Source organism: Pygocentrus nattereri, chromosome 24 (assembly GCF_015220715.1).
Source record: "Pygocentrus nattereri isolate fPygNat1 chromosome 24, fPygNat1.pri, whole genome shotgun sequence".
NCBI classification, from domain to species: Eukaryota; Metazoa; Chordata; class Actinopteri; order Characiformes; family Serrasalmidae; genus Pygocentrus; species Pygocentrus nattereri.
Window position 1 is genome coordinate 21,562,937 of NC_051234.1, and position 27,447 is coordinate 21,590,383.

The 27,447-nt window shown below is 37.6% G+C and overlaps 1 protein-coding gene across 3 annotated transcripts in view; it reads right to left on the minus strand.

The window, feature by feature from the left end:
• The window catches only part of arfgef1 (ADP-ribosylation factor guanine nucleotide-exchange factor 1 (brefeldin A-inhibited)), a 93,048-nt gene that overhangs the window by 56,546 nt on the left and 9,055 nt on the right, over window positions 1–27,447 (minus strand). For 2 of the 3 annotated variants that reach the window (XM_017717872.2, XM_017717854.2), the window contains exon 2: window positions 1,480–1,510. In XM_017717872.2, the coding sequence (XP_017573361.1) occupies window positions 1,480–1,510 (31 nt within the window). The remainder of the gene's footprint in view (window positions 1–1,479; window positions 1,511–27,447) is intronic. The other variant, XM_017717864.2, reaches the window with a different exon arrangement.

Here is a 27,447-nt window from a genome sequence, read left to right on the forward strand (position 1 = left end):
TCCCAACCACTACCACGTAGTCCCACCCCTCCATTTTGCATGTTCATGTCTAGGGGGTAGGGTGTCCTGATTTTGCTGAGAGGTGTAGGACGATGTATGAGGGCTGCATGACCCACCAAACTGAGGTTTTTCAGAGGCACAGTCCAAATGGAGTTTTATTAGGAAAATTATATTATCTTTGTCGGAACATCTTTCCAACGTATTATGGTCCTTTTTTCATAAATATAAAAATCACTAATAGTGTGCTGACTGCTCTGTAACTAGCTGTAACTAGCTGAATTTCCCGTTTCACCTTAAAAAGTGCAGCAGCTCTGACACCTTAGGTGCAGGTACGTAACTGCCGCTCCATTTAAGGTGGAACAGGAAAATTCAAACAAAAATACTTCAGCTTCATATCACCAAACAATTAAGGGTTGGATGATATAATAATTTTAAATAACTGTTGCATCCCCCTCTTTGAAAGCATATGATGCCCTAAATGTAACTAAAGCCCAGCAGTGAGGTTGTTTATCTTTACCCTCCTCTACTGTCACTGAAGACTGGCAGGGTCACCTACAGAGCAGTGCTAGTAGCTGTTAATGATGTTCTTTTTATTTGAGGTCTGTCCCATTTCGTAGGGAGGATTTCAACTACTAACCCTTGAAACACATTTCCAAGGGGCAAGGTGACACTTGAAAACAGGGGGTAGGTATAAAAATAAATATATAAATAAAGAATTTTAACCAAAAAAACCCCAAAAAAACAAATAAAATAAAAATAAATAAAAAAGGGACTGGGCCTTAGCTACAGGGGAGTATCTCTCCCTCTCTCTCATTCATTAATGTGGCTGTGGAGGGATTAGCCTGGTCATGTTTTTAATTGACATAAATTGAGCTTTAGTCTGGCCACCAGGGAGAGAGTACAGTCCTCACAGCTGCTCTCACCACCACACTCACAAAAAATAACAAAACCTCACTCCAGAGGCTGTCGATTTCCATAGAGCGAAATCAACACAATGGGGCGGGTGGCTGGGGGGGGGGGGGCGCAAGAAACATTCACAGGAAGGGCTTAAGAGAAAACAAGGGCAAAATAGATCTAGTGATATAGAGTGAGAGAGAGAGAAGGTGCATGAAATACAAGAGCATTAGAGGTTAGCTGAGTGTTAGGAGATGAACATGCAGGCAGCATAAAACAGACAGAAGTAAACGAAAGATGAAGTGAACACGTGACACTACACTGAAAAACATGATACCATTTTAAAGATTGCTGTTTACCCGTTTCTAGTTCGCTCATAATCACATCAAAACCCCATAACAATTTATACAGTTTAGTACATCATTGTATTAAGGCCAGCAGGTCTTAATATTTTGGGACATTTCATTAAGAATGGGCTGACAGAAGTGGTCCAAACTTAAAACTGTTAAATAACAGTTAAGAATGATAAAATGAGCTATAAACATGAAAAACTGATTTAAGCATGTAGCATGAGAAAAGGCTTACCTTAACTTCTCTGATTCTGCTTTTATTTCCTCTGCAAAAGAAAGAGAAAATGTCTTTCAGACCAGAGCATAACAGTAAAATAACACAATGAGGAATTTACAACTTACTTTAATCCAAAAAAAAGCAGTGTCACAATATTGTCTAAAATGCCAATTAAGCCGTCGGTGCTTTCTTTATAATACATGAGATTATGTAAAGCTCCAGAGAGAAAGCATGGCTCTCAATGAAATACTGTACACAAAGGTGATCCATGCTCCAGCTCCGTATCTACACAGCTGCTGACCTTAAATTAATCAGATCTGTGTCAGACATGACTGATCAACAACCATTGTATCTTTGTCACAATCATAATAAAACTGCAACAGTACAATTATATAAAACAATTTAGAGCAACAGAATTAAAACATGTCCAATGAAAAGAAATGTGGCGCATGTCCAGTGTAGTACATCAGCCTAAGGCAGCATCAATCACAAGATTGATGTAGTATGTAAACATCTCAAAATATACCGATCACCACCCAGTCCATACAGTCTACATATGGAAAGTAAACTGCAGTCTGAATTCGTTGCCTATATGACATCCTAACCAATTAATTTACATATATCCACTTTACTGCTCATAGCCGTTTAGTTCTGCTGAAGTTAGAAGGAGTGTTGCAGCCCAGACTGCTTTTTAAATTAAGTACAAACCAAGCAGCCAATGAGAACAGAGTTCATTTACATCTATCAGTCTTAAGGGTACAGCAGCGAGAGATTTGAAAACTAATGTAAAAATGAACTGTTTTTATTAAGAGAACACACACAAACATTGCGGACCTAACATAAACCCTATAAAATAGAAGAGTCAGTGAAGGAAAAGATCCGGCTGTCAAATTCAGATTCATAAAGGCACAGACTGCTCAACACTGCCAAAACTGTTAGTCAGTCCATGTTTATGGTGAGAGATTTTTCACAGAAACAACACCTTGAAAAGCTTGAGTATCAACAGAGAGAGTGAGAGAAACACACACACACACACACACACATATTTATATAAACACATACACATATGAGGAAACCAATTGCTGTAGTTTTAAAAGTGAGATGTATTCTCGTTCTTGCTTGATATAGGGATATACTCTTTTTATACTAAATGTGGTTTGACATTGTCTTGCAGAAATAAGAAAGACCTTCTCTGATAAAGTCGTCATCTGTATGTCAGCACAGGTTGCCATAACCTGTATATTTTGTTCAGCATTAAATGGTGCCTTCACAGATGTGCAGGTCACCCTTGCCACGTGTACTAATGCACTCCTGCACCGTAACGCATCCTGGCTTTTGAACTGTGTGCTGATCACAAGTTGGGTGGTCTATAGCCCAGAGGATGCGGCATCCATGACTTCCAAAAACAAAATTTCTAATTTTGATTCGAGTCCACCCTAAATGACCAGGCCCAGAGAAGGAAGCAGAGTTTCTGGTTCCTGTTAATATTTTCTTCTTTGCATGGTAGCATTTTAATATAACATAGTATTTGTGGACGCAGTGATGAAGGGTTTTCGTAAGTGTTCCTGAGCCCATGCAGTGATTCCCAATGCAGAATTCTCTCTTCTTTTTTTTAATGCAGTGCCACTTCAGGGCCCAATGATTACGGCCAGCCAGTACTGGTTTTTGGTCTTATCCCTTGCATACAGAGATTTTTTTCGATTCTCTGAATCTTTTAATGATATTATGTACCACAGATGCTAAAATCCACAACTTCTTTGCTGTTTGATATATAAAACAGTTATTCTTGACTTGTTGCACTATCTGCCTGTGCAGTCTTTCACAGAGTGGTGAACTCCTCCTCATCTTTACTTCTGAAAGACTCAGCCTCTCTGGGATGCTCTTTTTATACACAATTAATGTACTGACCTGTTGCCAATTAACAACAAGGTGTTTTTTTCCATTAGAATCTTTTTTAGCATTACAGTTAGTAACTTTGCCAGTCTTTTGTTGCCCCCGTCCCAACTTTTTGTGAAACGTGTTGCTGGCATTAACTTCAAAATGGGCAAATATTTTTCCAAAAACAAAAACTTGAGAAAAAACATGAGAGAAGGCGAGACATGAGAGAAGGCGAGAAAGAGATATAGAAAGAGAGAGAAACAGAGGGAGGAATAGATGGAAAACAAAAAGATAAAAATAGTAAGAAAGAGATGACCCTGTCACGCAAACAAAATTACTGTAATCAATGAAAATGCAGTTAAGTGTTGATATAACTGTGACCACACTGAAGGACTCCTAGTGAAGAATTTCATCCATGTTTCAAAAACAGCTCTATTTAAAGATGGCTTTATTATTTTACAGCCCGCAGACAGTACTTCATTTTCACTTGACAGCTGTGCTGGTGGCCAACACTGGAATTTAATTAAGCGGTGATTCTGAAGGCTGCTTCCGCGCAGGACGACCATTAATCTAACAGCCTGAGTACCAAAAAATACAGAGGAAGACAACATGCATTAAGAAGAGAGTCTGTTTACTGAAGTCAATTGAAACATTATGAATGACCAGAAATGCAGTCTCTGCTGACATTTCCCTGGACTGAGAGGTGGGCAATAAGCAAAAATCTAACTTCATGATACACAATCTGTCATGATATCCATTTATTCTGACATCTGCCAAGTTGGAAAAGACAAAGTAATGCCTCAGTATAAAGAAACAACAAACAAAACAAAGCAAATAAAAAGTATTCAGCTTTTTGCATGCTTTGCATACCAAACCTCATTAAACAGGACAAATTATGCTTTCTTTGTACTCAAACTAAAGCTTTAAAACTCAACCCCCAAATTCCTCTAGTCTACTGTCTTTTAAGATCTGGAGTACAATCAATAAAACAAGCAAAACAAAGTAGTTAGACTAAAGGCTAATATTTAATTTTACTGCATGTAATTTTTTTTATACATGCAACACACATCTACATTATTGGAGTTGTTTGGGGGGCATATCAGCCATGCTAACTTACATTACCACCATAGGCTAACGACAGGCTTTGTTATCCGTCTGACAACGTTGACGAGCACAGCAATGCCTCCTAATTTGTGCTTCACCTACACGAGGCTTTGGGTTTGTTTTACAAATTTAACACTCAGTTTGTTCCCTTTCTCACAAGCCTATATCCCCACCCAAAGGTAGGCAAAAATTCTCATGGTTGTTAGGAGATCAGCACTATGCAAGCTTGATGAGTAATTTGATAGCTATTTTAATGATGCCAACGTTAAGGTTAATGAATGCTGTAGCATCATAATGCATCTCCAAATACTACACCTGATGTTATATTGTTGGTGGCCTCATAACAAATTAAAAAAGTGCAAAAGTAGCCGAGAACCCTCTCTTTCAAAGGCGGTGCATGCAATTCATGTTTGGAAACATGATAAATCACAAAAAAACATTAAAAAAATATCATTAACAATTCCGGTTCAGTTTCAGAAAATTGAATAAAAAAGGTGTTCAGCTCAGTCTCTTCCGAGCATCTCTTGTTTACTGTTTTTCAAAGACACTACTGTCAATGATTAAAAACTAGTCATCTGAGTGCAGCCTATCAGAGTAAGCTGCTGGACAGGGCTTACAATCGATATACACACACACGCAAAGGACTGGACAATTTTCAGGTTTTTGTTTGGAAAAATGAAATCAAATCTTGACCTCAGAACTTAAATCTATACCTGAAACTGAAAATATATTTATCATTACACCCCTAAAGAATAATCAAATCTAGGATACCCAAGAAAATTTCACAAAAATGCAGATAATTTTTCATGTTTAGATTCCTTTGCTTACTAATACATTCAAGTACAAATATTATAAAAGGCTCTTAATCTGAAACAAGAGTCTGAAGTAATACATTTAACACTTAAGTTTCAAAACGTACCAATCACTACCCAGTCCATACATATACATTAAAAATATATTACACATTATAAAAATTGACATGTAAAAATGATTTTTGACCATTTTGGTACCACACAAAAATGTTAAAAATGAACTTATACAAAAAAAGAAAAGTGTAGGATATGGGCCCTTTAAGAGAACTTATCAGGGTGAGATGCCTCAAACACAGGCCACGTACACTAGCACTACTAGCACAGAGAGCCCTGAAATTAGCCCGAGGGGTAAAAGTGCTGTGCTTCTGCATGGTCTGTGCCCTGCATGCTCCTTTTACATCTGAGCAAAACGAAATGAGAGCTTTTGCTCTCTTGCGCTGCTTCTCTCTGGCCTGGACTCACTGAGTTTTGGATTTGTTGATCCCTCTCCAGTCCAGCACTACAGGGAGCCACACTCACACACAGCTTCAACACACGCTGGGGCTTTAGGGTGGCAAGTGTTATGATATGTGATGTTAGCATGATCAGTCACATCAAATTGCATCACAATATGTCTTTCAAAGCAAAGTGTGGTTGCCACCGGTAATTAAAGAACAATGACCATCTGGAGGTTTCATTACATGTTTAACTGGGTTAAGTGCAGTGGAGTATATGAAAAGAAAAATTAATGCGGCTCTGTTTTTAATCTGTTCTGATTTCCGAAAACCTAAATGTTGTGAGGGATGTCATGTATTGTTAAAATGTGCTGTGATGTTACGTTTTTGCCATCTCACTCACTTTTCATGAGTCATTAAAAAAAAAAATCTATGGCTTTTTGACAATTAAATTGTGACTCTGGTGCATTAAAATGTCGCTAGACTTAACAGAAAGTGTTATTATAGGTTCATTAAAGGAAAAATCCACCAATTCCTCATAATTCAGTGGTTAAGACGCTTAAAAAAATCCATTCAGAGTGCTTTGATATGAAATGATCGATTGCAGGAAAAACTGACGACTCTGTCTTTACAGTGATCTTGACTGCAATCAGAGGTCATGATATGGTTATAAATATATGGAATGTGGATGATGGTAAATTAGTGGAACATCTGACAAAAGTTTATTTGGGGACTATTTTAGGCTTATAACACCCTGCATGTACCTCTCTACCATAAATGTATTTTAATGTGAATTTCTATAACAGCATATACTCCCTTCCTATTTGTAATATTTCATATCTCCACAAACATTTACTTAAACCATCCTTACTTACAAGATAGTTAATGGAAACAGATGTGCAGTTTCTATTATTACAAATAAATATGAATTATCTACACAATACATGACACTATCTAACTTTATCTTTATTACTTTTAATTTTATTTATTATTTAACTTTATTTTTAGTCTTGTTTTATTTTGACATATTCAAATGATTGTTGATTCACATTTATTATTATTGTTGCTTTTTCCCTGTTTTGTAAGGTGACCTTGGGTTTTTGAAAGGCGCCATGAAATAAAATGTATTATTATTATTATTATCTACTATCCAAAAGACCCGCACATGTCTTGTGAGTTTTTATATGTAATGTTGATGATGGTAAAATAATTTTTTTTTTTTAATTCTTTGCATTACAACACCACCTCTCCATCACACACTGTATTTATGACAATTGCACATAATATCTTTCTGTGAGCTTTTAAAGTCATTACATTTTGTAGACATCTGGTCTTTGGTACCTAAGAAATTGTATAAAGCCATTTACCTGTGCAGTAAACATATGTTAAAAATACACTAACATTAGAATGAATATAAACAAACAACTAAATAAAAACATTTACTGTTGTGTGCTTGTTAGTGTAATTGCAAAAGCTCATAAAGTTACATATATCATATATAAACTAAATAAATAGCTCCAAACAAACTCTTTTGCACATTACTCTACAGGCACCTGCATATGTTTGGGCACCTGACATGTTTTGTAGGTTTTCTAAGTGAAAACGAGTTAACCGAACACACACCTCTGCACATTTTAAAGCTCAATTACTGTTTATTTGCTGAATTTAACAATTTTTGCGCATTACAGATTTTATGGCACATCATGGCATTATGCATTTTTTTTCCCCCCAATATGTTCAAATCTACAGTAATTGTGCCCTACATTTGTTGTAAAATGTCATATTTAAGTTCCTGTACAGAATGTTTACAAAATATGGACTTTGATTGAAGATATTCAAACTTTTGCATACAAGTGTTCATATAACAACACTATTAAACTGATATATGTTTATGTAGTTTCAAAAGTAAGTAATGGAAGTATCTACCCATGCAGAGTCCTTGAGGTTTACAGACAAGCATTTTATTATATATCACCAGCAACTGAATTAACCACTGCTTTTAGTCGACTGATATTCCCATCAATAAGACTTCATGGTCATTATCTTCATCTCTATAGTATCCATTTTGTCTGAATGGAGTTAAGTGAACTTCACTGGTCAAACATTATTTCAAATAACTCTGATAGTTAAATAGGACAGTGTGATGGATGACTGTAAATGATCCAGACTGAACGTGAGGTGAGACTGAATTACTCTGTGGAACTGATCCAAATGACTTTGTATCTGGAGGCTGTACTACTATCAAGTGGATCTACACTGCATCAATAGTTTGGGTGATCATGAAGGGCCTATGGTGTTATTCCCAAGACGGCACTGTCACCAACACTGACGCATTATCATACTTGAATAACAGAAAAATATGGTTCTCAAAGATATCTGCATTATACACAATATAGATCACAATATTTAGCTTTTCTGAAGTATGATAAGTTGAAACAAAAAGGCCTAGTAACATCAAATTGAAATAACAGTATCAAAATTATATTCACGATGATGCTCTCATTATGTACACAAAACATGCAGTGCAGTGTTCTTTAAGTACTGATGATATCCAGAATTTTATTTAATGGGGTAATTTAATTCATTTAAATGCAATACACCTCGCCATATTGCTCACCATTAAGTGTGCCACTGTTTTCACCATTAAGTGTGACATGGATGGATGGATGGATGGAAATTTTGAAAAAGGCATGTGCCTTTTTTTTTTACAATTCATTTGCATCTCAACCATTTTAAGTCTTTGTAATGTTCAGTTTAGAAGCACAACATAAGCATGCTCATTCATTAAAACATTTTTTAAAGCTAAATGTCTCCAAACTTCTGATGTGCAGAGTACTATTGTTTTACCAAATTTATTCTGCCTCCCAAGGACAAACAGAAAACCACACTCATTCTTGCAAAGTCATCTTTCTCGCACACACAGTCTTTTCTAACCACCATAGCTGCTGATATGATTCTACTAATGCACCTCTGTTTGCTGGCTTTGAACCGCAGGACCCCCCCACCAAATCAACACACTGGCCTGCATGACCAGCACAATGTCTACAATGCTGCATCTCTGGTTTCTCTCCAATACCAACATTAACAGCCAGAGCATGAATGCATACTCACCGGTGGAGCAACAGACAGCTCAATGTCATACGAGTGCAGAGCAACACTGATGTAATTCAATACTGTGATTTTTCCATATATATGGTTTGTAGTAAATATACAGTACTGTGCAAAATTCAGAGAGCACCCTTCATTTAATCAATTTCCAGTCAAAACAGCCATTAAGTACATATTCTTTTCAGTGCAACAAAAAAATAAATAAAAAAAATCAGGAAACATTTTTTTTATGAAAATGACAAAGAAGCCTCAATAACTAAATATTATACTATTTCTTTCAGCATGTCATTACTGCAGCTTTCATTCTTATCAGGAAACTGCTTTTCAGTTTTTAAAGAAATCTGCAGGGCTACTTTTCTCCAAGCTTCAGTCTTAGAAAGTCATTGTATAGTCTGCTTCTCAGGAGTAATCCCAAACACATTCTGGATCCTTGAGGTATTATTATGTGTTGTTTCAAAACAAACTGAAGCACCCCAGTTAATTACACAAACAGTTAAAACATCCTTAAAAGTAAAAATCAATATTACTGTGTGACACCAATACTGGTACAGATGCTACATCACCCAGCACTATGACAAACAGCTCAATAATGCCCTGGGCCAATGTCTGAACAGGCCTATGAAATCCGGCCCTATTCCGGACAATGGAGTGCTAATACAGACTGAATTATGCAACAGAGGTGGGAGATATGGCAAAAATGAAGATGCTTCAAGACGTTTAAGATAGACAATATGTCTCAATATTTATATTCAATGTGATCTGTTAAGTTAGAAAGGAAGAAATTGCACTTTTAAAAATACTATAAAAAATATAAATCCAGTGATTCACAGTCAACATTTTGCACACTATCCTACACTATACCTAACTAAACAGGGTTGATTACACTCTCTTTGTTATCAAACACACAGATCGGGGTTTAAGTACCATGGAAATCCATGATATGCTCAGAAAAGCACATTGTGACATAACTTATGACTATAATGATAAATCTTGCTGTATTGTCCAGCCCTTCATTAAAAGGCCCATATCCTACATTTCTGTTGCATTTTTACCCCCAAGATTTACACATGACATCTGTGTGTGTGCCAAAGTCAGTTGTAATTCAACTTTACAGGACCATTTCCAAGCTCTCTTTACACGTTTGCTAATTTAGCCGTCTCCAATTTCACCTGCTAGTTAGGACTACTCCATTCACACGATTTTACCAACGCTAGAAGGGAGGAAGGTTAACACAGGGTTCCTCTGAGACCTGTGAAGCACCACCGCATCTTTTCGAACTGCTGTTCACGCAACGTCACTGGACAGCTGAACACGTACAGAGGAAAGCACCAACTGCCAGATCTGTTACATCAGCTAACAGACGCCTGCGCTGACTAGGATCGCGTTGAGTAATGGGGGAGAATAGGCGGAGGGGTCACGTTCCATGGGAGGTTATGTGTAAACTTATTTCCGGTTTTCGCGCTACTCCCCTATGAATGTGACTGCATTTCATTATTCATCGTGTGTGTCTGCGTGGGTGTGTATATATATATATATATATATATTATACACACACACACACACACACACACACACACAGGTATATATATATATATATATATATATATATATATATATATATATATATATATATATATATATATATATATATATATATATATATATATATATACACATACATCCACGCAGACACACACACCCTCCCTCCCTCCTTGGCTTGTTCTTCCTCCTCTATCCTCCACCACCCCCTCCTCTTCGTTAGTAGAGTCTCTCTGCTACACACAGACTCCCTTGATTGTTCCCTTCGGTGTAACGTAGAGGTCCGACGGGTTGAAATGAGCTTGAATGTCGACTCCTCACTCCCTTTAATTGTGATTAACCATTTCTTTCTGAGCTCATCATCAGATGGAAATGAATGAAAGCACAAAACCGGAAATGATTTTACACAGAACTTCCCAAACCGGAAATGTTCACCCTGGAAATGAGATAAAGGTTCATGGGGGCCATCCTACCCACCCAGAGAGAGCAAGGCCAATTGTGCTCTCTAGGACTCCTGGCAATGGATGGCTGTAGCATCACCAGGAATCGAACTCGCGACCTCCTGATGATAGGACCAACGCTTAGACAGCTGCGCCACTCGGGAGCAAAGAGCTCCATTATGATTGAGCCTCAGTGAAAATGTAGTGCAGGCCAAAATACTTTTTATAACTTTAGCTTGAGTGGGCAAAACAGGTGGGTATACGAATATCATAACATTTAGATGACCACAAAATCATGAATAAGGAACTCAAAACGGGCTGATTTTGCAGCTTGGTTTCCAAACACGGACTGTAATGAATGTTTACAGAACACATCAGTAAGTCTTTTACATCAAAAAAGCAAGGGAAACTTGGTCTTCCATGATATGGGCCCTTGAAGGTATTTGATGCAGGCCTGCCACAGCTGAGATTTAAAATGTGTAGTGAAGGGAGGTCAGTTATTTTGCTTTTTGAAGCCTGAATAATAAATAATGTTAATAATAACACAAACTGCTGTAGATAATACTTTCAATATGCAGCACACAATGCCACAAGCCGTTTTTAAAATTAAAGGGTCAACTCAAATCAAAGCCAACTTCACTTCAATATAAAATACATAATATGCCCTGCAGGTCGGGTCCAATTGCATACACAACAGAATGTGAACAAATGCACAAGCTCTCAGATGATGATTATAATGATGATGCCATGGCAACCAATAACACAATAGTCAACACATATACCACGGATACTGCACTCCGCAGGCCAGCAGACAGTGCACATCAAAGGTTTAGCATATTTTCCTTGCTGTTTTGAAATCACTGTGCAGTGCAGATACACAATGATATCGGACTCATATATTGACAGATGTTTGCTTAAATAACAAAAATATCAACACAGGCCCCTCAGCACTGGGCGGTGGAGCAGTGGAACGGTGTTCTCTTGCGTGATGAAGCCCCAAGCAATACCTTTGGAATGGATTAGAGCCCATGTGCCAAGCACAAGGTCTGTGAGCCAAGTCAGGCCCGTGAGAGTCCTATTCAGCTACACAAAATTATTTTAATTTTCTATTCTTATTAGCCTATTTCATCTTGTGATGCACTGCAGTCCCCAGCATGCACTGGAACATAGTGTGCGTATGCCCCCCTTCCAACAACAACAGCCTATGGGTCAGTGGTTACCCAAAAAGAAAAGATGCTTAGTGTGTAGTTCAAGCATATAGGCTTTTTTTTAAAGACCAAAACAACGTATTTTGTTGCAGTTTGCCACCAGAGTTAGAGTGATTCAGAACTAATCACCCAATATCAATTAACAGAAATAAAAAAGTCAGAAAATTCAGCCATAAAAGTTTTTTTTTAATTGCTCTCTTGCACCAGTCAGTGCAGATACGTTCAAAACAGTTGAGCACCAGATAAAAAGAGAAACTTGAACATAGTCCCCTACAGCTTCGTTTGGTCTATGGCTTACACGCTTTTTTACTTCTGATTTTGAAAACTGTTACTGCAAACAAGTCCTACTGAGGTTTATGGTTAGTTCTCTTTCCCAACATTTGAAATTTTGCCTTTGAAGCACCTCCACCATTACTACATTTATTCGAAAGTGAAAATATAACTCTTTTTGACCTCATAATCTAAACAGTTACGATATTTGTTGGGAAAAGAACATCTAGAATAAAACAACAGACTTTAGAATTGGTCAGTTTTCCAAACAGAGCTTGACATGGGCAACTTCCAAAAAACAAAATGCTATGACAGGTCCTGAGATGTCCATTTTTCTAATTTCTTCTTAGCTCCAAGCTTCCTTTCCATCTACCACACTCACTGCTAATGGAAGTCCATGCCTACGGATTTGGTAGTATACACGAATAAGAGTGAAAAGTGAATTCATTACATGGCTAAATGTGAAATGTCTTCTTTCCTCTATGCAGGTTTAGTTCTGCAGGCTTGCTGACCGAATCAGGTAAATGTGGACGGCGTTTTTGTGCTCAGGAAATAGAAGAAGCGCACACGAAGCACCCTCAAGGGATGCAAAATGAGTGTTTTGAACTGAGTTCACCTGGATGTACGAGTTTTTTTTTTTTTTTTTTAAATCTCTGGAGCTAATTCAATAAGCAGCCGGCCTGGCAGCCTAAAGAGGCACCTGCATTCAGATGTGTTCTGGGCTGTACATCAATTAGGCAACAAGCAGCCACAGTGCAAGCAGTGGAAGGCTTTGGCATAAACACACAGACGCGTCTGCTACGGCTCCATCTTCAGGGAAAGATAAACAGCAGGTCGCTGCGAGAAGCAGGAGCACAGTGCGCCACGTGAGGAGCAGCTGTGAAAGCACAGAGGGTAAACATACATGTACGCACTCACATACTTTTGATTCTTTAGCAACAGATTCAGCGAATCATAAAATTTCAAATGTCACCCTTTATTTAATTCATTTCCTGTCAAAATGGTCATTATGCACAAGTCATTCATTTTACAGGAGATCAGATATAAGACAATCCACTTACATAAAGAAGGAGAAAGTCAGAGGAAAATAAGTGGTAAAAAATTATTAAAAGCTAAAGAGAAAATGGGATTCCTAACAACCACCTGCAAGCTCTGGTAGTCCATCAACACAGCCTTCATCAGATAAGCAGCACTTAAAGCTTTTATCTTTGAGAGAGAGGAAAAAAAAAAAAAAAAGAAACTTTGGATCTGAAAAAAAGGAGTTTCTGTCGATACTTCTACTGTGTGTCTAAAAGGTTATGTAGCGGTCAATAAGCTCTTACTGAGAAAAGAAAAGAGACAAAAAGAAGGAATACAACAAAGAGGCTGCTGGTGTTCTCAGAACAATGAACTGGCAAGCCCAGAGACCAGACCTCAACAGCACTGAATGTGTTTGGCATTACTCAAACCGTGAGGAAAAGAAAATGCAACCAAATTCTAAGACTGAACTTCCAAGGTGTGGAAAAATATCCCAGCAGATTTTGTTGAAAACAAATTACTGGACATGCAAAATACTAAAAAATATAATAAATTTGTTAAGGTTTTAGTGAAATTTTTCATTAAATATGTTTTCTGTTTCTGCTCCCCAACACTGAAAAATGGACAAATGTTTTCACTGGGAATTAAATTAATTCTCCATTACACACCACCTGATATTCTTTTCAGAAACTTGCTGTATCTAAAATTGTCATAAATTGACATTCGGCATTATATAAAACTGATAAACATTCCACAGTTGAACTGCCACCTTCATAATGATTCATTTTTACATACCTAACACACAAACACAAAGCATTGGCTCAGCTATAGCAGCCGAGCTTTCCGTCTCGGAAACAAATCAAATACCAACAACTCAATCAGAGCATGAGTGTGATAAAGATCTGGTAGGAAGCAGAAATGCTGGGGTTTAGCTTTCTACGTGGCATTCGCTACACACCTCCCCACCCCGCCTCTCTTTCATCGTTCTGCAGTGAGGCTAGAAGCCAAGGCCTGAGCTATATTGAAGCAGCACTGCTTTCATCAAGCTGCAACACAAAGGTCCCTCCTCCAACTACTGAAGACTTCATAATCCCCCCAATCCGCGTTCATCTCCTCCACAGACTGACACACACTGAGTAAAAGTCCAGGTCATCTTCACCTCCAATGTGGTGGTTCAGTGTCTAGTTTGAAAAATATGAGCCAATAGCAGACAATATACAGTACACATTACTACTCAAAGCTTGACATCAACGCAAAAATATAAACTCTGGCTGCCCATAAACGTATAAAATATTCTAATATGCAGTCCTGTGCAACTTCACTGCTTTCAAATAACTAGCCATATGCTAGGAAGCTGTAAAAATAGAAAATATTGTAAATGCCTGCAAAGTGAGAATAAAATGAACATCCAAAATGCCTCATATTTCAAAACTATCAAAGCTGGAGGCAGATAAGTCCCAAAAGACAAATATTCAAAACAAAAATATTAAATATCTAAATATCTAAAAATATTTGCTTTGGGCTAGGGTTAGACTTGAATCTGTCTACAATTTCTATACAACATATAATTTGGCTGCGTTCCCTAATGGGAGGAAATGTGATGGACATCCAATTAAATCAGTACCAGAGTCCCAAAGCGAGTAGTGTTTTCTGTGCTCTCCTCCAAGTGTGCTGAGGCACATAAGAGGAGCTGCAAGACTGGTAAAGCAGCTAACAAGTATGTCATGTAAACCCGTAGACAACGATTCTATTAGGATTCATGAGGAGACGATTCAGTGCACAATGATATTGTACATTTTGGATCAAACTCAATTATTTTGCTATGATTCAGAATACATTTTTAAAAACACACAAATGAGACTAGAGGACGCCTTTACACATAGAAAAACACAGGAAAAAAACTTTGAACTTGGTCCAGCACCTAATCAAGTCCTTATAAGGTGGGTTATAAAACAGAGTGAGAAGATTAGACTTCAGCTTCACAAGGAAAGGAAAAAAAAACAGATCCTCAAAGAAATCAGACCTCAAGTCTCACTCAAAGCCTAGATAACCAAACTGATCTAATTTGACACATTCTGTGAAGCCAACTTGAGTTGAAGGTTTAAAAAAAAATAAAGAGAGAGAATGAGCAGCAACAAGGTGGGTGGACAGTGATGACAACAACTGCACTAAACCCAATTAAACAGACAATTAAAAGTACTCGCAATATTCAGAATATGCTTGTTTTTAAAATTGAAACATATTTTGATATAATTTCTAACGATAACAATACATGTCGACATATCGCCAAGCCATACTCATTTACTCATCTTTATCTCGTTACTCAAGACACCAACATCTACCAACTTCCATCAGCTATATTTAAACAAAATGTATTGAACATTGAAAAATATTTTAACATTTACTTCCCTGCATGAGTCCAATTTAATCTAAAAGAAGTTAAGCCACATATCTACATTAATTCCTGCCAAAACCTTCTTTTTCTTGTAACTAGTGAATATTTTCTTATATCAACTCTTACAGATACTCAAATATCTAAATTTATTTACATTCACTACAATGACCCACGTATCTCTTGGAATTTTTACAGTTAGAGAAACACCTTGATAATTTTATTATCTTTTAATGAGCGAAGTAAACTTTTATAGTCTATTCTAATGTTCAAAATCACTACAGTTGAATCGTCACCTTCAGATCTGTGCAATACACTTCACTTCTATTAACAATTCACCTCTTCTTATTCTGGCACCGTCTGGTGAGAAACTTACAAGGGTTTGGAGCTGGAGGTCATATTTAAAGCCCAGGCCATTCATGAAAAGTTGACAGCCATTGGTAAAATATACTGTATGGTTATTTTCAGCAATGCAATACTAGTTGTATTGTGCAGTAAAAGCTGAAAGCAGTTTTATGGTGTCTTTTTAAAGATTTTTATAGGTGTGGGGGAGGCTGCTCCTAGATTAAAGCAAAACATCCTGCACAAGCCTTGGCACCTTAGTCTACGGTCAGGTCAGTCCGATCTACCGTGCTGCCTCTGTTCAGCCAGAGCAGTGGGGTGGAGATTTCACCCACACTGCCATTACCATTTCAAAGACGGAAGGCCTCCGGCTCGCCACGCTGGTACAGACTCAACACCCAAACTACTTAACTGGAGCATCAACTTCTCTCAGTGTGATGTTCACATCACACATTTGCATTAAACCAAAGTTCTTAGTTTAGGAAACTATAATGTCTAATTTAACAAAAAAGTGAATCACAACGACCATTTGAAAAAATCTGTGTTCCTTTTAAGCTTCTAAAGCTTCCGTCTGAATCTCCAATATGTACATGACAAAACGTCTACCATGAGTGATGTCAGTTCCTCCCTTCCAAAGAAATGTCCCTTCACCCTTCGCTACTCGTGTATGTTTTGGTGTTTTTACACTTGGTGATCTGTTGCTACACTCGCGGTACTGCCGAAACTAAAGCAAAACTGTGTGATGTCAGTGGTTACATCCAAACCTGCCTTGAAACAGGTGGTCCACATCAGCCTGAATCACACATTTTAAATCACATGAATGTAGGACCATAACAGTTAAACCCAGCAGTTTGTGTAAAACAAAGAGTAAGAAAGTAACAGGAGCCCAGTTTATTGAAAATTAAATTGTAATCTCTGTGACGTTTCCAAAAAAGTTCCAATTGCTGGGACACAACTGATTCATCATCTTGGGTGTCACCATGCCAGCCAAGTTAGCCAGTTAGCTTTAGCTAGACAGAATCGAACATGTACTGTAGTGAGCAGAGGTGTTATCATGCAAGCTAAGCTAATCAGCTCCTCTCTCTTACTTAGCAACATTTTTTCAACATTTATCTGTTGTCAGAAAGTTTGATATTTATAGAAAGATGGCTTGAAAATCAAGCACTAGGTTCATTTATTTGGTTACCATGCTGACACCCTCCCCCCTTTACTACTTCAAACTGTGGTTTGAAGGCATTAAAAAGGGGATACCACCCGACCCTAATAATGAAGCACCAATTTCTATTTAGCAGTAGGAAATAGAGTAAATAGGCTAAAAGTAAATAATGACTTGAAATGACTTGGAAATAATGACTTGATTGTCTCCCACTTTCACAAAATATCTGTTTTCAGTAATTGGTGCCTCTTCTAGTGAATCTACTCCTTGCTGTTAAGAAGAAGAAAAGAGCTGGTCGACACAATAGAGGTTATAAAAAGCTTTTGGTGATTTATCAGTTTATTTTATTAAAACCGCAAAAAAAATTGCTTACTGATATGAAATTATTAAAATGGTGAATTATGAATGATCTTATCATCTTGCTTAAAGCATTAATGCTTCAGTACATGTGATCTGGTTCATTTCACCAGCTGAGCAAGACAGATGTGAGTAAAGGAAAGAGCTGAGTCAGTCAGCCTCCTAAGAGCCCGTTTCCAAATCTCTTAGACATTTTCATACAGCTTTTTTCACTGCCTTGTTAAACAAGTGTGGCAGTCTAATAGTAGCAATTTGGTACACCTGGTTCAACTTATGAATAGCTTGATAATCAGATTGAGCTGCAGGTGTATTAGAGCAGGAAAAACAGTCAACACTGTGGTGCTGAAGCCCTTTAGGACCAGGTATGAGCCTCAGTCACCTCAGTTACAAAGGGTGGGACAGGGATTAGGTTCAGCAGGAGTGTAATGATAGACCAATTTCACAATACCATACATATTGTAGAGTTGCACAAAGTATAAAAGTTCCATACCGCACTTCGGCAAGCAATTGAATATTCTAACTCTCATTACTTTCAATTATTTAAATAAGCTTGCAGTTGAGTTTTTTTAGTGATAAAAAGAAACTGAAGCAAAAGTCAATTATTATGCTGTAAAAATGTAAATGTTTTCCAGTGAATCCAAGAAAAATTTGGTGTTAAAATAGGGATGACTGGTTTTAACTTTCCACCTTAACAACATGTTCGGACTCAGACACTGATATCAAGATATTAGACTTCATACTGATATCAAAAGTTCTGGCATTATAACAAACCTAATGTATTGTGCATTAAGATATATTGCTGTTGTTTTCTCGGTCAAAAAACGACCACAGTTAATGCATACTTAACAAAAAAAGTCATTTTCATAGAAGACAAATATATTGAAATACGCAAAGAAGTGCAAATGGTTTTGGGCACAGAACCTTCCATTGTGTTTTTATTTTATTTTTTAGGTTTTGTTATAATAATTCGTTTTCCAGTGACTGGTTCTTCCCAGGAGCTCTTAAAGGATAAAAAGGTGGTTATTTTTTCCTTATGCCTTTGTTCAAGCAGAAGTTTAGCTGTTGTCAAGCCAACCACAGAGTTAGAGAATATGCCAATCAATGCTGTTAACACATCAATCCTCTAGGTTTCTATCGTCACATGAAACGTAAAGTGTTGTCTCAAATTGTGTACTAGAAGAAGGTAATGCTAATGTTTTATCTCCAGGCCCTCAGTGCCACAAACCCCCTGCCAAAACAAAGTGTGTGGGTGCCAAACTAGAAACAAAGTGTAAAAAAGCTTTAATCTGAACAGAATTTCTGAAACAATGTCACACAAAACAACACATCTAAGCAAAAGTTAAACTGAAGCTTTGGATTAGGCTACAGTATAGAAAGTGGAGCAGTAACTCAACATGATCTTGCTTATGAATTTTAAGGAGTTTACAGCAACCTACATTTACCTCCCATGAGGCCATGCAGCTGTTCTGGTCAAAGAGGAGGAGCTGAGGTTATTTTTCAAATTTTTCAGAAAATACTTTGTTACTTTATCAAAGCTATGAGCTACTAGGCTAAAGCAGCTACCTCAGAATGTCTGATACAAAATAATGTGTCAAATAAGAAACTGATTAATATCAAGTTTTAATGTAAGTTGTATCTTAAACTGAACCCTAAAAGGTCCTATGTAGAAGGTTATGTACACCAAATAGCACTGTGAGGATTAGCAACTGTTTTTAGTACAGAAGAATAAGAATCAGAATCTTTTGATGGAGAAATCCCCACAAATATTATAAGTGGACCTCATCAGCAAATGCAGGACACAGGACCTTTAAAGGTTCCATTTAAGATACAACATACAGTAAAGCTTGATACTGCAGTCAATTACTTATATGACATGCTGTATTATTTCGTATCAGGCAATCTCAGTGTTCAACATGGTCAATCCAAAGGGTCTTATTAGTATTATAAGCACTAGAAATCAGAGCAAAAACAAGACCACATTTTATCCTTGACTTTCAGGCGATACTATTGCTGAGACAGCAGGACATCAAATACCTACTTACAGGACGACGCCTGGTGTGCACAGCCAATCAGATTGACTTCATTTCAATACAAAATGAAAATGCATAGAATCTAGCAGACAATTCTGTAACGGATGCCAAAATCAACTTTTAAGGGGTTAAAATTTACCACAAATGATATCACCAAATACAAAATTACAAGTCAATAATTAATGATGTATTTTCAAGGATTTTGACCTCAAGCACAATAAAACCATGAGTCATTAATACTGAATGACACTGTACAGCAACAGTATATCGGTCAGGCCCTAGAAGGCGCTAGAGGAATTAATGGAATTCTTTTTAACATGTAATCTCCATTTTTGAGATTTTTTTTCCATGACTGCAGTATTGACTTCATGTAATATGGAAGCATATTTTAACTGTCCAATATTTTCTATTATAAGTGAGTTTTGAGTCATGTTTTCTATTATATTTAAGGGGAAAGACATCTAAATTATGGTCTTTTGAAATCAACCAAAGGCATATATAATGTTTAGATTAGGCTGAAAAATGGTGGGATATTCCTTTAAATGATGCCTGGACCTGCTGAGGCAGGTAAAACCTGTTTCAACACAGTTCCACCAGTCTCCTTAAAGTGGACTAATCACAAATCTTACTCACCCCAGCAGCACTGACTGCAACACTGCCTCAAAATTGCACAACCCCACACAGTTCTCTCGAGTAACGTGCACTTGTTAACAAATCAAGGCGCTGTGTCTGCAGCACCCATTGCATTTGATACTTATAGGAGCACTGAATTGTTCATGTTGTGACTATAAATTGCAGGTGGTCCAAGATCTATGAGACAAAAATATTCAAAAGCAGCCCTGGAGGTTTGTACAGGTAAAGTACACTCAAAACCAAAAGTCTTCTACAAACAGGCCTGATTGGAAGTGCAAAAAAACTGCATATCACACAAAACACACAAACATCCGCAGCATGCAGAGTGAAGATCTTAGCCCAACACAGCTCAGGACTAGGGGTGTGAACGAGATCTTGTTTTATTGTTCAAGCCGGCATTTGAACACAGAGATCACCATTTGTGCTTTTGTTACATTTCATTACAGGAAGACAGAGAAAATATACAAACTGACAAATCAATGAAATGCCACGTTGTGTTTTCACAGAACTGTAAAATGTGACGATGACGGCGATATGGCAAAAATATGTCACGATACTCAATATGTATCACAATATCTTTTCTTTTGAGTTTTATAAGTTGGACAAGACGAAAAAAAAAAAACAAAAAAAAACACAGCTCCATGAGGTGCTTTGCATTTAAAATACAGGATAAAATAAAATTACAGGACAAAATATACTCTACCGGTCATCACTGCAGTGTTCAAATATCACCAGGAAAAAAAAACCTCAGTACCGTCCTAATGAGAAGACTGAATTTTCAAGAACAAATGTTTTCTTCCTATTACTTTGTAGCTTTTTTAATTGAGCTTCACTTGAAAGCAAAATAAAAAGAAAATGATATTAACAAAAGTTATGAAATGGTACATTAAATTAGGTTTGGCTCTTGGTCCACTGTGTCCTAAATTTCAGCCAACATACACACACACACACACGGGGAGGGAGGGCTCTGACAGAGATATCCCTATTGTGAGATGGTGAAAGGAGAAGCTACAAAGCATTAATTACACAAAATGACTGGACAAGAAAAACACTGAGCAGGGCTATCTGGATGCAACAGGTGGGTTACAGAAGAGGAACAGTGTAATTATTCTACTGTCACCAGAAAGATTTACTGCTCCTGTGAATGCATGTTCAAATATCCTCAAATTTACTATGAACTTTGTCTTTTCAGCAGTTCTCATCAAAGAAAAAGCCTGAAAGTCTTTTTGGTGTTATAATATGTTATTCCCATGCATTAAAGTCCTCTTATATATTTGGTTATTTCTAAAGATTATATTTTTCTATAACACTTTATATCATCCATCTCAAGAGGAACATCCTGAGCATGCACACTGGTAAAGCAGACATTTTCTAACAACATGATGGCAGTGTGTAGTCTTCAACCTGCACACTGTCAGACACCAGTAATTCAATATTTCATACAGATTCAAAGTCTGATTTTGGCTGGAAAAAAAAAAAAAGCTTCAAAATGCAAAACAAAAACCTCCCGCTTACTGTGAGTGTGTTTATGTTGCCATGGCTACAACATCTATGAAACATCCACACAGTCCTGATCAGGCAGATATTGTAGCTTTTCACCACATTTGAATTATGAAATTAGGATTTATTTTGAATCTGACTTCCGATACAGATCAAGTAACAGATCTTTAGCATCATTTTTAATATTTGTAGTTGGGGTAAGACCATTTACAAGAACTGTGCGCAGGACATTTTGACACTTCTGCACTACAATTCAATAAAAAAGTAACAGAAAATTCCAAACATGTTACCAACTCCCAAATCACCCCTTAATTGCTTAGCAGACACAAACAACACAGCTATCGGTCAGATTTCAGACAGATTTCTGTATGTGCAATAAAGAAAACAAATACTACAGAGCTGCGCTGATGACATCCTGTATAAATAAAAACAATGCATGATCCTAATGAGTGGCCATGACTTAGTAAGGTGTGGGAGTGAGATCCTGGCTTACTAAGTCGTGGCCACGCATTAGGATCTCGATCCCACGCTTTACAGCTGTGCTGTACTGTGCTGTGCTGGTGTCCACTATGTGGCCGTCCACTGCCCCTGAGGTAAAGATTAATAGCAGAGCAGCTCAAACAATTCACACAGACATCTAACAGCAGCAGCTACTGTTTATTCAGGACGTCTCCAGGCTCTGCGGTGCTGAAAGTTAGCCCAGGACTGCTCTGCCCATTAGCCCACCGCTAAAGAACATTCCAACAAGCCACGTTAAGATACTGTTGACTTGTTTTCTCTCATTAACTTGTGGTGAAAGTATGATTAATTTATCACCTGCAGGAGTTGGAATGAAATACAGTAACGCGGTGACAATGAATTATTTATCACACTCTGCCACTACAAACAGTATCTGATAGTTTGAACGCTGATGACTTGGACGTTTTTTTTTGGTCTTAAACTCACATATTATTTGAATGCCTGAGTATGATTTTGAAATAATTAACCAGATCAGCCTATATGAGAGAGAGAGAGAAATAAATAAATAAATAAATGAAGAAGATAGAAAGTGTGTGAGATTCAATGGGAAAGAAATAGAGAAAGAAAGAAATAGAGACAGTGAGAGAGAGAAAGAAAGGGGAAAAGAGGGACAGAGAAAGAAAGACTGTACAAAAGAGAAAACTGGGCAAGGAGGGGGGAGGCAGAAGGAATGACAACAACAGAGAGAGCGAGAGAGAGAGAGGGAGGGAGAGAGGGAGGGAGAGAAGAAAACAGAATGATAGAAAGTGTGTGAGATTCAAGGGGAAGACAGAAAATGGAGAAAGAAAGAAAAAGAAAAAGGAAAGGGGAAAAGAGGACAAAGAAAGAAAGACCTTTCAAAAGAAAAAGGTTGGCAAGGAGGGGGGGAGAGCAAGACAACGGCAGAAACACAGGGAAGAGGGAAAGACAGAGGCAGAGAGAGAGAGAGAGCGAGAGAGAGAGCGAGAGAGAGAGCGAGAGAGAGAGCGAGAGAGACACACACACACACACAGAGACACAGAGGGTGAGAGAGAGGGAGAGATCTATAAACTTAACGTGTTCTAAACTCCTGTGCTAACGGCGGCTCCACAGTGTAAACGATAAACTCACCGCCATCAAATGAAATATTCCACACATTCACTGACACACACATACACACACACACACACACACTTACTGCCATCCTGTGTCCCACTGTGATGAAGTTTTCAAAGGCACACTGAGCTGTTTAGAGGCTGTTTTTAAAATGTAGAATTTCTCCACCATCTGATATGTTTTAGAGAAAAACAGCCTGGAGGAACCTGACGAGTGGAAGAGAACGGTTCCAAAGCCGGGAAAAAAACAGACAGGAACAGGAAAACCGCACAGAAATGACAGTTATTCACTCGAAGTACAGCATGGCAGCTTCAGGAGATGAAACTTGAATGCTGTCACCGAATGGCCAGTTTATTAGAAACACCTACTTATGTATGTACACTCACTGGCCATTTTATTAACACCAATACAGGTGCACATTGTTTTTTTACAGTTACTGCAGCTGCACAATTCATCAGCCTTCCCTCCTCTCCCTTCACCAGATATTCTTTAAAGGGGAATGAAACAGTTTTTTTCTTTCAGAATTTCTATATAATTGAGACATTCACAGTGATCTTATGTGAAATACTCTATCCTAAATAAGCTTATCAAATCAGAATTGCTCACTGACACATTTGAATGCCTCTAAAAGCTGGTCATGAACATGCTGCCTGATGCCTGAGACATCATTCTGTGCCAATTTTCAGGAAAGGATATGTATGCATTTTTTACTCCACTTATGACAGACAGATGTAAGGCAAAAAAGTCTCCCCACAAAAAAAAAGCATTTTTCCAGGTTTTTCAATCAACATTATATATAAAGATATGTGTAGACTGACTGGATGTTTTGGATAGTAAATAAAATTCGGGGCCATTATGGTGATCAAATACATCATCATAATATTTCACAATATGCTTTTCTGAACATAATATGGCTATAAATACTTTCTAACTACATGTCTGATTACATTCAAAGTATAATTAGTCCTGTTATATTGGATTTAGTAAAGCTCAGTATGTGAAACGTTGAATGAATATCACTTTATTCACAGTTCATGATACAAAATGGCTCTACTTTGACTGTTCTAAAAAAATACTGTACTGTGTATTAAGAATATTTGGTGAAGTATCAAGATACTACACGTTTACCATCTCATCTACCTCTGGCTATATCTGTACTGAAGACATTCTTACTCCTGGTTCCTGTCACCACCAGTGCAAAGAAACCAGAGTCAGTAAGTTTCTCTACAATGAACCATTTCACACCAAACCACTCTGATTAATGTTGTTTACATCTCAATGGTTGAACTGAAGAGAAATTTCTGTGGAATTCCACTTTAATTCTTAGCAAAGTAGTGACACTGCTTTATATTTAATATAATTACACGCTATTGCAAACCAAGGAGAAAAACACGCAAATATATTAAAACTAAACTTTTAACAAGCAGGGTAAGTTAACCAATTTGCCAGCACTGTGAGATTTGTCTTCATAGCTAAGAAACTTTCTTATGATGAATAAGAAATAGTAATACCTGCAGTGACAGAATGAAAGAGGAATTAGGTGATCAGTCTGACCACTAAATAAAAAATGAGAACAGGCCTCCTGGATATTTTCAGCTTCTGGTTTCTGAAGTTTGCTGGAATTACAAAAACAATGTCTTGCAGCTAAAACAGTAGGAACTGTGTTTTTAGTGGCTTTCACGGCTAGTTGACAGGTGTTATACTATATACCCAAAAGTATCCAAATGCTGTAATTCTTCCATGGGTGCACCTTAAAATGGTGCACCCATTGCTGACACAAGCGGTCAACAACACATTCACAGCTAGAACAATCTCTATAGACAAACAAGACCAACAGAATGAGACACTCTGGAACAGACACATATGAGCCTAAAGCCATCAAGCCGAATGTCATGTGCCAGCCAAGTTTAAAGTGTTACCTAGACAGGTAGCCTCGGTTTCAGAAGCTCCACCCAGAGAGTAAGACAGGCCTTTTGCTGTATATTACACACTGAAATGACTACAGCTGTCTGTATACATGTCTGTTTGTACTTCTGTGCATCAGTTTTTAACCAGTCCGATCTGAAACAAATATCAATGCAGGCTGAACAGGTTAATCTGAACTCAAGACACAACCATGGTAAGTAACACAAAGACAAACACATCTGAACCTCACACTTAGCATGAAATAACACATAAAAAGAGAAACAAATGAACATAGAGAACTCATGAACAAGAAGAAAAATAAGAGATGATTACCAAAAGCTCAAAGCATTCTGTGTCGCTCCGACCGCAGGGCTACAATACGTCAAGACTGATAAGACTGTACATATCTGCTGTTTATATGCGCATAAGAAGTGATAATGTTAATAGTGGTAAACTGAGTCATTTCAGTCAGTAAGTACTACTGACCCAAAACTACTGAAGAGTGAACTTAAAATCTAAAACATAAATAAAAAATTACATCAGCCGATATTATGGTTTAACTGAATTTTAACCCCCAAAAACCCCATTAGTATCAACCACACAATGTTCACACTAGTCGAGCCCCATTATATAATAAATGTATTTCACTGTCTATAGAAGCAGTAACCAAAGTTTGAGACCTGGGGCACCAAGTGCATTGTTTGTAGAGAGTATTTAAAAATGCATAACAACATTTCACATACAAATCTGAGTAAAAGTAAGAATTTGTAAGTAATATATAGTATTACAATATGTTTTTATACTATAGACAGATTATATATTTAGTGACACTGACGTGGTGGCGGTGGTGGTGGTGTGTTAGTGTATGTTGCGCTGGTACACGTAGATCAGACAAAATAGCGCTGCTGGAGTTTTTAAACACCTCGGTGTCACTGCTGTACTGAGAATAGTCCACCAACCAAAAATTTCCAGTCAACGGCGTCCTGTGACCACTGATGAAGGAGAACAGAATGTCCAACACAAACTGTGCAGCAACAGATGACCTACTGTCTCTGACTTTACATCTACAAGGCAGACCAACAAGGTGTGTCTAAGAGTGGACAGTGAGTGGACATAGTGTTGAAAAACTCCAGCAGCACTGCTGTGTGTGATCCCTTGTACCAGCACAACATACTACCTTGCCACAACCAAGTATGTGTCACTGATGTGCTAAGAATGATCCACCACTCAAACAAAAGAGATCTAACAAAGTATGCAGAGGACCAGATGGTCTAACAGTTTGTAATTGCAGAACTACAAAGTGCATCTATATGGCAAGTGGACCTGATAAAATGGACAGCGAGTGTAATGGAGTGGTCGGTCAGCATGCACACACACACACACACACACACACACACACACACACACACACACACACACACACACAGATACATCATTTAATTAACACTTTGCAATAAAAGAAAATGACAACTTACTGGTATCTCTCGCCACTGAATTGTGTCTAGGCTAGCAAGTACCTGATCTTAGCAAGTTAAAGTTATCTATGAAAGCTAAACTCCAGCTTCCTCTCATGGCTCCACCCTTTCCTCTCTATATATGGTACAGTAAATGGTGATAAACAATAAAGCAGGATTCACTAAGTCACACCTTTTTCTTTATTGTGCATATTGTGCCTTTTTTAATACACATATCTATCAGGACAGTACCGATGTCAGACTTCACTGGGAACCTACATACATGCATAAGACCGAAACATCAGGTAGATAAGTGCTATAAAGGAACCATTTATTTCAGTACTGCTTTAATAAGCTTCCAGATGGGCAGGAACATTTGGGACTTTTTAATCAACTGGTAAAAAGCGAGCTGCATCACACAGGCAGGACTAATTTATTTTCACAGCTAAAGCATTTAAGCCATTTAATTCATCTATTAGACTATGAGTCATGCTGGGGAAAAAACAAAATCACAGTCAGTATTTACCACCTACCAGCTAGCACAGTCATACACATACATAGTATTGCATCAGTGCATGGTTTTTAGATTGCATCACTGCCTAAAATAGTGTCGGAAATAGACATTACTGTAAGAGTTCATCTTAATTTTAAGCTTCATCACTTCCTAAAACAATAATACTCGTCACAGAAATGCACATTATAGAATGAAACAGACATAGGAATGGACATTACTGTATAAATCCTACTTTTAAGACTATCACTACACTGCATAAGAGAGTACTGCATTTTCAAATTCATACTGTAATCCATTGGG